The sequence below is a fragment of the Mangifera indica genome, chromosome 14, assembly GCF_011075055.1.
Source record: "Mangifera indica cultivar Alphonso chromosome 14, CATAS_Mindica_2.1, whole genome shotgun sequence".
Taxonomy (NCBI): domain Eukaryota; kingdom Viridiplantae; phylum Streptophyta; class Magnoliopsida; order Sapindales; family Anacardiaceae; genus Mangifera; species Mangifera indica.
The window spans coordinates 5,723,723-5,733,782 of NC_058150.1; the positions used below are offsets into that span (position 1 = coordinate 5,723,723).

Below are 10,060 nucleotides of genomic sequence, written 5' to 3' on the forward strand. Positions count from 1 at the left end.
CCCTACAAGTCTTGCAGCTTGCTTCTTGTCGATAATTTGGCTTAAAACATGAAGGGGATTCTATTGTACCACATTTATCGTAGTGCTGGGATTAGTAGGTTTTAATAGGCAAGTACCCACGCGTCACCTGTTATTCAACACAATTTCATTTTTTATAATAATAAAACACCCACTTATTTTAGCGCTCATTTAAATATTTAAAAAATATATTATTTAAAATAAATTAATATTTAATTATATAATAATATATTATTTAAATATTTAAAATTTAGATATATAATATTATTTTTTAATAAATAATAAAATTATATATATTTTTATATATAATTGAATATAATACATATTTTTAAATACATAATTAGTTATATAAATTATATATCATTATGTAATTGAATGATTTTGAATTAAAGATAAACTTATCTTTAATTATACGATAACAGATCATCTATATTCTCTATTATACTTTGTTATATATTAAAAAAATTAATTAAATTATACATACTTATTTTAAATAAATAAATATATATATTTGATATATGTTATTTCATAATTAAATAATTTTAAATTAAAAATAAAATAATATTTATTATATAATAATACATTATATATATATATTTATTTATTTGTATATTAAAATATAAATATATGTAATATTATTATAAAGAAAAATGATGTAAACATACAATTCTCTTTGATAAATATTATCATAATGCTCCCTGATGTTAAGACAAGACATAACAATGACACCTGACATAAAGAGTTTCTAAATGCGTAACTAGGCATTTGAAATAGACAACTTACAATTAATATAAATTTGTCTAACTAATAGACATGAAAAGCAACCGTGATGAGAAAATGCAAATCTAAATCAAATCATGTTCAACATATCTTTGTTGCCTGTATAATTCATAATTGAAATGAGAAGGACCTGTCAAGCTAGTTGAAGACTTGAAAGTGACTATATTTATATCCCAACAGCCAGAAAGGCATATATTCAAATTTTTTTTTTTTGCTGTTTTTGGTTAAAAATATGTTGCCTGCTATTCGGGGCATCAATGCTTATTAATATCTTCTACCACCTGGAAGCATTTCTTCACTTTCTTTCTTTTCGCAACCATTGATGGAAACCTTTTCAAGAAACAAGAACAGACTAGCGGAATAGTAATGAAATCTGTATACACTTTTGAATACACAGTAGAGTATACAGATGATGTAATGTTATGTGATTGGATGTTATTTATCTTTAATTCAAAATCATTCAATCATATGATGACACATCATCTATATGAAAACAAGAAAATAAGCTTTATCCCTTAACAAAATACAGCCTTCTTTCTCAACTTTCTTAGATTTTGGAAGTTCTGTTACTTCTGCCGACCGCACAAATATCCTTAATAAACAAAAACAGGAACAGGAACAGGAACTCAATATCACCCAAAATAAAATCTCTGTATAAAACAACTGAAATCATAAACAGCTAAATTCAATGAAGTCTCCTTCCTAGATATTGAAATGAGGGAAACCGATTCCAATACCCACTGTACTGTTGTCTACTCATTATAGAAGCAGTCACAGCACACGGTGTTAGATTTCACTTGTATTTCAATCCTTCTAATGATATTTTACTCTTCAACTAATCAAGGACAGCAAACTGGTGCTGAAATAAAGACAGTATTTAATATTGATAAGGACAGAATGCTGCAAACATAGGCTTCAAAATTCCAAGCTAACACATATGGGTTGTAACATAGTGAAGAAAGAAAAAAGTCTGAAAAGAAAATATTTGTATCACATGGCTTCAGCAATTTCGAGATAAATATTCTAAACTTAAATTACACAATCTGAATCTGATGATACCAAAACCTGAGATGCCTTAGAACTTGAACTTCTCATATCCATGACTAAAAATTTTACTAAAAATTTAGTAAAGTTATACCCTGCAGAAAAAGACAAATGGATCCAATTATGTAAATTAACAAAAAATGACATAGAACCAAAGAGAAATGAAAGGAGAAAGTGTTAGTGGAAAATAAAAAAATTTGCACATAAAATGATTTATATAAGTTATCATAATTCTTGCATAACACCATAAACCCACTAATTCTTAGTCTGCCTGTAGGATTATCAAAATATAAATTAACCTTTATCTCATATGAAGCCAGGCAAAAAACAGAGTTCATAAGAAGTCAGAAGCACATATTTTTGAGATCAATGCTCTCTAATCTGTTTACTTAAAAGAAATATTTATTTATGTTTAAAAAAAGAACCATTAATTCTTCACATATCAAGGAAAGTTGACAATTAATTCAATGTCCCACAACGAATAAATCAGATCATTGAAGGTTCATGCACTCAACTGTTGCACTCATTTACAAGCGAAACAAGCCACAAAAAATCATCTAATTTTTGGCAAAAGGAAAAAAAAGAAGGAAAATGATAATACAGGTACATTAACAGGGAACTTTGTTATGAAGGAGTGAAACCAATCAACATATGGACCAAGTGATTAAAATTACAACATTGACATGATGCACAGCTAGCATTATCAAAAACGTACGTATAGCATTAAGAGCCTCATAAAAAAACCACCAACCAAAGATCTTTGCCATTCTTACTCCTAACTTAGGAATTAGTGCAGCCAACCAAGAACCATTATTCCTTCCTTAAGAAACAATAAATTAGGTCACTTTCTTATTCCATTTCTCCATGCAATTAAGGAGCATATAAGTCATAAAATGATTGAAAACCTATATTTTAGGTGTTGAAAACATAATTTTCCATCTGAAAAGCACATAGATAGTAACTCCAAATTTTATGTTGATGGCTATCCCATCAACACAATTACTTAAACTGATTGTTGACAATTGTGTCTCAACCATCCTTGACCACAACTATCAAATCACTGGAACAAGATTAAGCCACAAATCTTCAAAGTCATTAACACCCAAGGACCAGTTATATCAATAGCACAAAAGGATTATACTCTTGCATAAACAAAGTTTTGGTTCAAGTTTCTCTCTCATACTAATGTAATCCTCAAAATTTGAACAGATCATAATGGTCATTTAAGATTTCTTATTAATTTAATTTACTAAAAACTAAATTGGTGATGGACAACTTATGTCGCTAATGCTGCATCATTTTTTCCTAGGTGGCAGTTTTTACAAAATGTGGTCATCACTATAAAACTGGCATGCATGGTGAATTGCTACATCAATCAAAGCACTCCAGATCCTATCGCTTTGTGTCCCAACGTTTCAATTGCTGACCACACTTCTGAAACAATAATTACAATCAAAGTTACATGAAGAAGAAAGTAATCCTACATATCAAGCATCCCACGCATATCCTATTTGAACTTCCAACACAATGTTTAACTCCAAAGATGAGTGCGAATTTGCTAAACCAGAGGTGGCACAATCACAAATTACTTGTGAAAATTGGCATCCTTTTGGGTTTTAGAAAGCGCCCCAAGGAGAAGAGACTAACCAAAGGACTCTGAAGGTAGTGTGGCCACTTATCACAAAATGATGTGTACAAAAAATTACCGTAATAGCATAAACATTGCTATCTCAACAGAAAATATATGTTTACATCATATCTCATCAGAAACAAAACAGTAATTCCCATTTAGATTAAATTGAACCCATTTCAACATTAGAAGAATCAAATTGAATGAATTAAAATCTGAAGTCACGAATTGAGATCTAAACGAACCTGGAAAACCAAAACTCTCAAATCCTCTGTCCATGCAATTCCACATCAAATAACACATAGTAAACTAAATGGTCCAATTTTATGGACATTCATCTTTCTAACAACTTGGCGTCCCAGACTCTCAACTGTTTTAGAACAATACATTATAGGAAGAAGTCATAGGATTGTTGAACAAGAAAAGCAGTGGAATTTCAAAGGAAAAAATGCTGCGCTAACCAGAAAAAGACTATCGAGCGAGAAACGCGAAACACACAAACATCTAAACTCATGAATAAATCAATCGTACCAAAACTACCCAAATCAGACAAAAGAATAGTTAAATACATAACCAACCATTCAATCATTAAAAGAAAGTAAAAAAAGAGGTGGGCTTAGAGAATTACCTGGTTTAACGGAGTGTGCATAACAAAATAATCAATAGAAACCGAGAAATTTGAGAAGGATGAAACACAGGAATCCAAGAAAAATGCAGAGAAAAAGATAATCGACAAAAACGAAGAACTTGGTGGAGCCATGATTCCTCTTGACATAGTTGGACTTGGACTTGTTGTCTTTAGGTTCATCAAGTGGTTCAAGTGTAGCCATTTTATGGATCTTGGCTTGGGGATCTGATCTGTGACTGCGCCTCTCTTTTCTATTACCGTTAACAACTCATTTGTTCGTTTCCGTCCCGCGCGAGTTTTGCAGAAATTGTGATTAGGTCACATGACGCCCCCTCCAAATTTAAACGACGGTTAATACACACCGGAATTTTTTTTAACGAAAAATTTTCACCCCCAGGTTTGCCATTTTCTTACCCACAAAGCAAAAAAAAAAAAAAACGATTTTTTTTATACGAGAAACTCCACCCAAACTATGTTTACTTCCGTTAACCAAATTACTTATATCAAATAAAATAAATTACAAATCGAATAACTAATCTCATAATTATTAAATTAAATAAAATAAAATTTTAATTTTAATATAACATTAAAAAAAATTGAAATGAGACTACTCCTAAGAGCAAAAATTTAAAATTAGATGTTAGCTGAATAATTATTTCATTAACTTTTGAATATACTTAATATTATTAATATTCCTAAAACACAGACAAATCAATTTTCTCTGTTAAAATAAAAATTAATTAGTTAAATATTTTAAAATAAAAAAAAAAACATAAACCCATTATTACTCTAAATTATTAGAATTATACCATTTTAAATACAATTCTAACTTAATAATAAAATCTTCGATACGATTTGATCAGGTTTACACTTAATTAGTTTACTGGTAACTTTTTAAGTTTTAATTATATATATTTTTTATAATTATTAACCTTAAAATAAATATAAATCTAAAATGAAAATTATATAAAATAAAATTTTAAGAACGAAACATTATACAGCTTCAATGAACATTATACAACCAATATCCTTGGTGAAAAAAAAACAAACATGTAACATTTCCGTCTAAATTGAAGTGCAGTCCGGATAATAATTTGAACATTCTGTCCATGTAGATATTCAACACGACGAGCTTGGCTTTTACAGAAAGGGAAGACAACCCAATACTCCGTCTCTGTGGATATTCTTAATGACATTCTTGACTTTTTTCAGCTATTAGAACAGCCTTCTCAACGAGACATGGAGGTTATAATTTATTCCTGAAATTAGAAGAACATCAGCTTGTTATGTAGCTCATTACATGGTCTTAGGGACAGAGGGGTCTGCTGGGATATTCAAAATATGACATCTAATATGAGCTCGGTCGCAGATATTAACTTCTGGGTTGCTTAGAAGGCCCCTATAGGAGTCATTTATGAGACACAAACCTCACGAAGCACTGCCAGTATGTAGTGTCATGTTCATATGTGAATGCACTTTCCTAAGACATTCGATATTCACAATGCGATTCTCAAACAGGCAGAGTGTGAGTATAGTTCTGTTATACCTTAAGACTCCTTGATGAAGACTTTACTTTGATGCTGGATCTGATATTCGGGCTTCTGATTTCTCATTTGAGTAACTTCAAAAGTAGGAAAGAGTTTCACATTGTTAGAGAAGAAGAAAGAAAAGTAACATCTTTATTGCATAAATATCATAGCTGACATCCAGTATCATACGATAATCAATATAGAAATTAAGCATGAAAATAATTGTATCAGTTCAGATATTAGAAACCTTATTACATAGCAGTAAAAACATAAATTAAACTCAGATAGCTAATCCTACGTAAAACAAAGCACAGAACAGATGAACATGAGATGACCAAAGAAAATTCTTCTGATTTTTCAGCATTTTACCGTTAGTATTGATGTATTTGGATGCTAAAATTGAGAAAAAAGTCATATGACAATAGAAAATAAATGATTAAATATACAATCAAAACTTAAAACCTAGATGAATGCGAATGAGACTGCTGCTACTAATCAAAGAATTATGTATTTTCCAGATGATCTCAGTTTAGATTTTCTAGACATAAGAAATATTAGCTACTTACGTTGAGAGTATGGTTACCCAGATGAGCTCGACACAGTCAACCCAAAGAAGCCTTTGCTCTACAGGGATTAGACCATACGTAATGAGGTGGGCAAATGGCCAAAGTTTCCAACCTGCCTGTTAAGCACAGAAAATTGAACAATCGCATCTTCAACCCTTCTTTATATCATCATTTAAAAATCAAGCCTAGACTAGATTTAAACAATAAAAATCTGTTGGAAAAAGAAGCTCAAAAATATAACCAACAATTCCTAGGACACCTTATCATCTAAGGTTCTGTTATAATAGAAAACTCAATCCTGCAAACTCCCCAAGCCAAGGCAACCAACTAGTGCTAGAACACAAGGTGAATCATATTTGGAAATTTCACTTTGAACTACTGATAATGCTATATGTATAAGCTTGTTTACATGATTATTAAATATCAATCCAGTAGATCTATCAGTGCCTTTTCAAACATCAGCACCCCTAGTTTTAGTAACCGCATTAGAAACATATGAACATGTTGATTACTGGTAGAAATTGAATAACATGCAAAACACATATAGAGAAAAACTATAAAAACTTACAGTCAGCATGGGCCAAAATGTTTCCTTCAGTTCACTAAGAATATTAGCTGGGGATTCCAAACGCAAGAAACCTAAAAACACATAATATATGCTATTCCAGACTGCCGCCCATACTGTTTGGTCAAAGGCAACTTTAGCAGGCACCACCCACCAATCTTCAAACGGAAAAAGAGCCTTCATAACAAAGTCAACAATTTCAGCCATCCATAGACATCATCATAGTATACAGAATCCTGAAACTATGAACCAAAAATTATCACCTCACAAAACTGGTAATAATAATGAGATAGGGATCCATGAAGAGTAAAACCAACAAGGCCTGATCTGAACATGCGTTTCAGGTCAAAGTCAAAAAGCGGTTTCCCTTCATAACACTGCAAATTTAGCAGGAAAAAGGTAAAAAACCAACAAAAAAAAATCCTCGCCAACAAAATCCTATATGTTAACAGGGATAAAAAAACACTACATGATAACTCACTTGTGCAATCCAATCTCCAATAGAGTAGACAATCCCGCTTATTGCCATTTTTGCTAAAACAGGGTTTGCTTTGAGAGCTTCTTCATATGCAACCCAATTGTGTTCAGGTGCATACCTTAGAACTTCATAAAGCGTCCATCCCTGGGAAATTTCAAAGATAGCAAAATGCTGAATCCTAAAGACCAACATAAAATAACTAAAGTAAAAAGTTCTGTTTCGTTAATGGATAATAGCAAGCAAATTAACCTTGCTCCAATTACTAATCTTTGTTCCATTCTTCAAATATAAGACAATTCCCTAATATCTTAGCAGTATAAAAGAACTATCGATAAGAGTTCTTTTAGGAGTAAGTCTTCCTATTCCTAGTAATTAATCAATCAGCTTGAATTCTGGAAAAATAAAATTCAGATGATCAGAATTCATAAAGCCTCATATATCCAATTCAAATGTCAGAAAAAGAAATCAATTGCAAGCAAGTGAAAAAAAAAAATCTCAAATTGTGAAACACCAATCCATTAAACATAAGCAAAGAAATAAGACGACTCACATGCCAGTAATCATGGTCAATCGTCAACAACTTAGTGACTGCAAACGTACCAGCACCAAGAACAATAGTAGCATTAATTCCTTTACGAATCAATCTATCGTTAACATCAACTTCTTCTTCTTTCTCCCCGGAAGGAACAGGCTCAAAATCTTTAGACCCATTAACCAATAAACCGTTATCTTTGTCCTTTAATTGCTTATTCTTGAGTGGAACCACTTCCTTGTCCTCTGTGACTGAGCCAATTACCCATCTTCTTCTTGCCTTCGAAAGAAAGAGCGTTGAATCATTTGATCGGTTAAGTTTCTGTGAGTGTGTGAAGGGTTTGATAGAGAATAGAATAGGATAAAAGGTGATCCCTGTGGGTTTTTGGATGGATCTAACGGCGAATGGAGAGAGTTTATGGGTGGTGATACTGTTTAGAATTGCCATAGTCCTTCATCAGAAGTTGAAGAAGAGTGTTGCGTACTTACGTAAGTTAAGATCATTATAAAGCTTTGACCAAATGAATAGTCCCCACCCAAACTTTACCTGTCTGTCATCCAATCATGTTAACAAAAACCCATGATGTAAAATAAGAATAATAAGAAAGTCATTTTACACACGAGAGAGTGTACGATAATAAGGATAAATTGATAATTGAAATTTGTATTAAGTATTTATATTAGTTTTATAATTTTAGTAAAAAAAATAAACAGGTAATTTATTACAAAACTAAACAATTTTAAAAATGAAAATAGGTGACAAATGAGAAAAGAATTTTTTTCAAATTTAAAGAATAAAAGTTCATTTCAACAAAATTGAGATGGGCAAAAGTGGTTCGGCCTAAAAGACGTAAGCTTAGTTTGCAGTCGAAAATTAGCCACGTTTGCAGTTGAAAATGCCGTCATAGGACATATGATGATGTCATCACAAATTTTTATTTTTTACATAATTTAGAATAAATCATTATTTTATATTCATGTTTAGGGAAATTATAAATTTTCAGTCTGATGGGCTATGTCCAGATCAGCCCAAGTCAATCCAACCCAACCTACTGTTACCTTTGATTGGTAGGCCAACTTAGAAATTGAAGGGATCCATGGGTCGGGCCCAAGCGGTATGACTCATCACTTTGTGTTGCCAAGCAGAAAAGGGAAAAAGACTATTCCCACCTATTTTTTAGGCCGATTCCAAACTGATACCACGGCAGATCAAAATTCATTTTTCCCACTCATGACCAAACTACCGTTCAATTTCTCAGTTAGGGACAGGGGTAAAATCGATATTTTACTATTTAAAACCTCAAAACTTTAAAATTTCACCATTTCCCTCCTCCAGGTTTTAAAAACTAACAACTCAACCCATCATCAAAGTTTAAAAAGTTTAGATTTCACCCCTAGGGTTTGCTTCATTCTCCGACCACCACCAAAGGCCGACGCATTCTACCGATCTCGCATCTTCGATAACAAAGGACGACCCTTCGTCACTCAGATCTGGAAGAATAAACGAAAGATGATGCTTTATCGTCGTGTCTGGACGACGCAACGAGCGACGAAGGACGACGAAGCATCTTCCTTTGTCGTCTGGGTGGAGACCGTGTGATGGTGAGATGCAAATCTCTTCGTCGCACCAGAAGAATGAGGAGGCTGGTGACGACATCAGAAGATGAAATTGAAGAACGGGGGTGAAACTACTATTTTTGACAATTATGGGGGGCGGCGAGTTTTGAAAAATATGAAAACCCTAGGTTTAGAGGTGAAATGTTACTTTTTAAAGTTTAAAAACTTTAGGTAAAGATGAAATATTAGTTTCTAAAACCTATGGGGGGTGAAAGTAATAAATTTTATAATTTTTTAATATAAACAGTAAAATGACTATTTTACCCCTATTTTTAATAACAAAAATGGACGGCAGTTTGGTCATAGGTAGGAAAAGTGGATTTTGATCTGTCGTGGGTATATGTTTGAGAATGGGGTAAAAAATGGGTGGGAAATAGTCCTTTACCCAGCAGAAAAGTAGGGTAACCTATAACTGTTCTTGGTGTGCATACTCCCATTAACGTAAGCACAAAGCATATTTTTGAGTAAGAGTAGCTAAGGTAGACTAGTATTATGGGAATATTTGATTTGTATAATATTTTATTATCAAAATTTGAAGATTATTAAGTATAAATTATTATTATATTTGATAAAATTAGATAAAAATTAATAGATATAAATAATTATTATGTTTAATTAGAAGTAATAAAAGAATACTAGTATATGATTTTATTTAAATATCTATGGATATAATT

General features: G+C 31.9%; 1 protein-coding gene and 1 long non-coding RNA gene across 2 annotated transcripts; both read right to left on the bottom strand.

Annotated features, from left to right (window-relative positions):
• Nucleotides 1-1,652: 1,652 nt before the first annotated feature.
• Nucleotides 1,653-4,549, bottom strand: LOC123196789. The gene is made up of 2 exons (XR_006497738.1): nucleotides 4,101-4,549; nucleotides 1,653-1,937 (listed from the first exon to the last, which is right to left on the bottom strand). It is a non-coding gene; the product is annotated as an uncharacterized LOC123196789 (long non-coding RNA).
• A 496-nt stretch (nucleotides 4,550-5,045) lies between these two features.
• LOC123196788 (protein SYM1-like) lies at nucleotides 5,046-8,264 on the bottom strand. The gene is made up of 7 exons (XM_044610909.1): nucleotides 7,789-8,264; nucleotides 7,242-7,382; nucleotides 7,024-7,137; nucleotides 6,764-6,937; nucleotides 6,196-6,311; nucleotides 5,647-5,721; nucleotides 5,046-5,359 (listed from the first exon to the last, which is right to left on the bottom strand). The coding sequence occupies exons 1-6, from the start codon at nucleotides 8,215-8,217 to the stop codon at nucleotides 5,670-5,672; spliced, it is 1,026 nt and encodes a 341-aa protein (XP_044466844.1). The 5' UTR covers nucleotides 8,218-8,264; the 3' UTR covers nucleotides 5,046-5,359; nucleotides 5,647-5,669.
• Nucleotides 8,265-10,060: the final 1,796 nt, after the last annotated feature.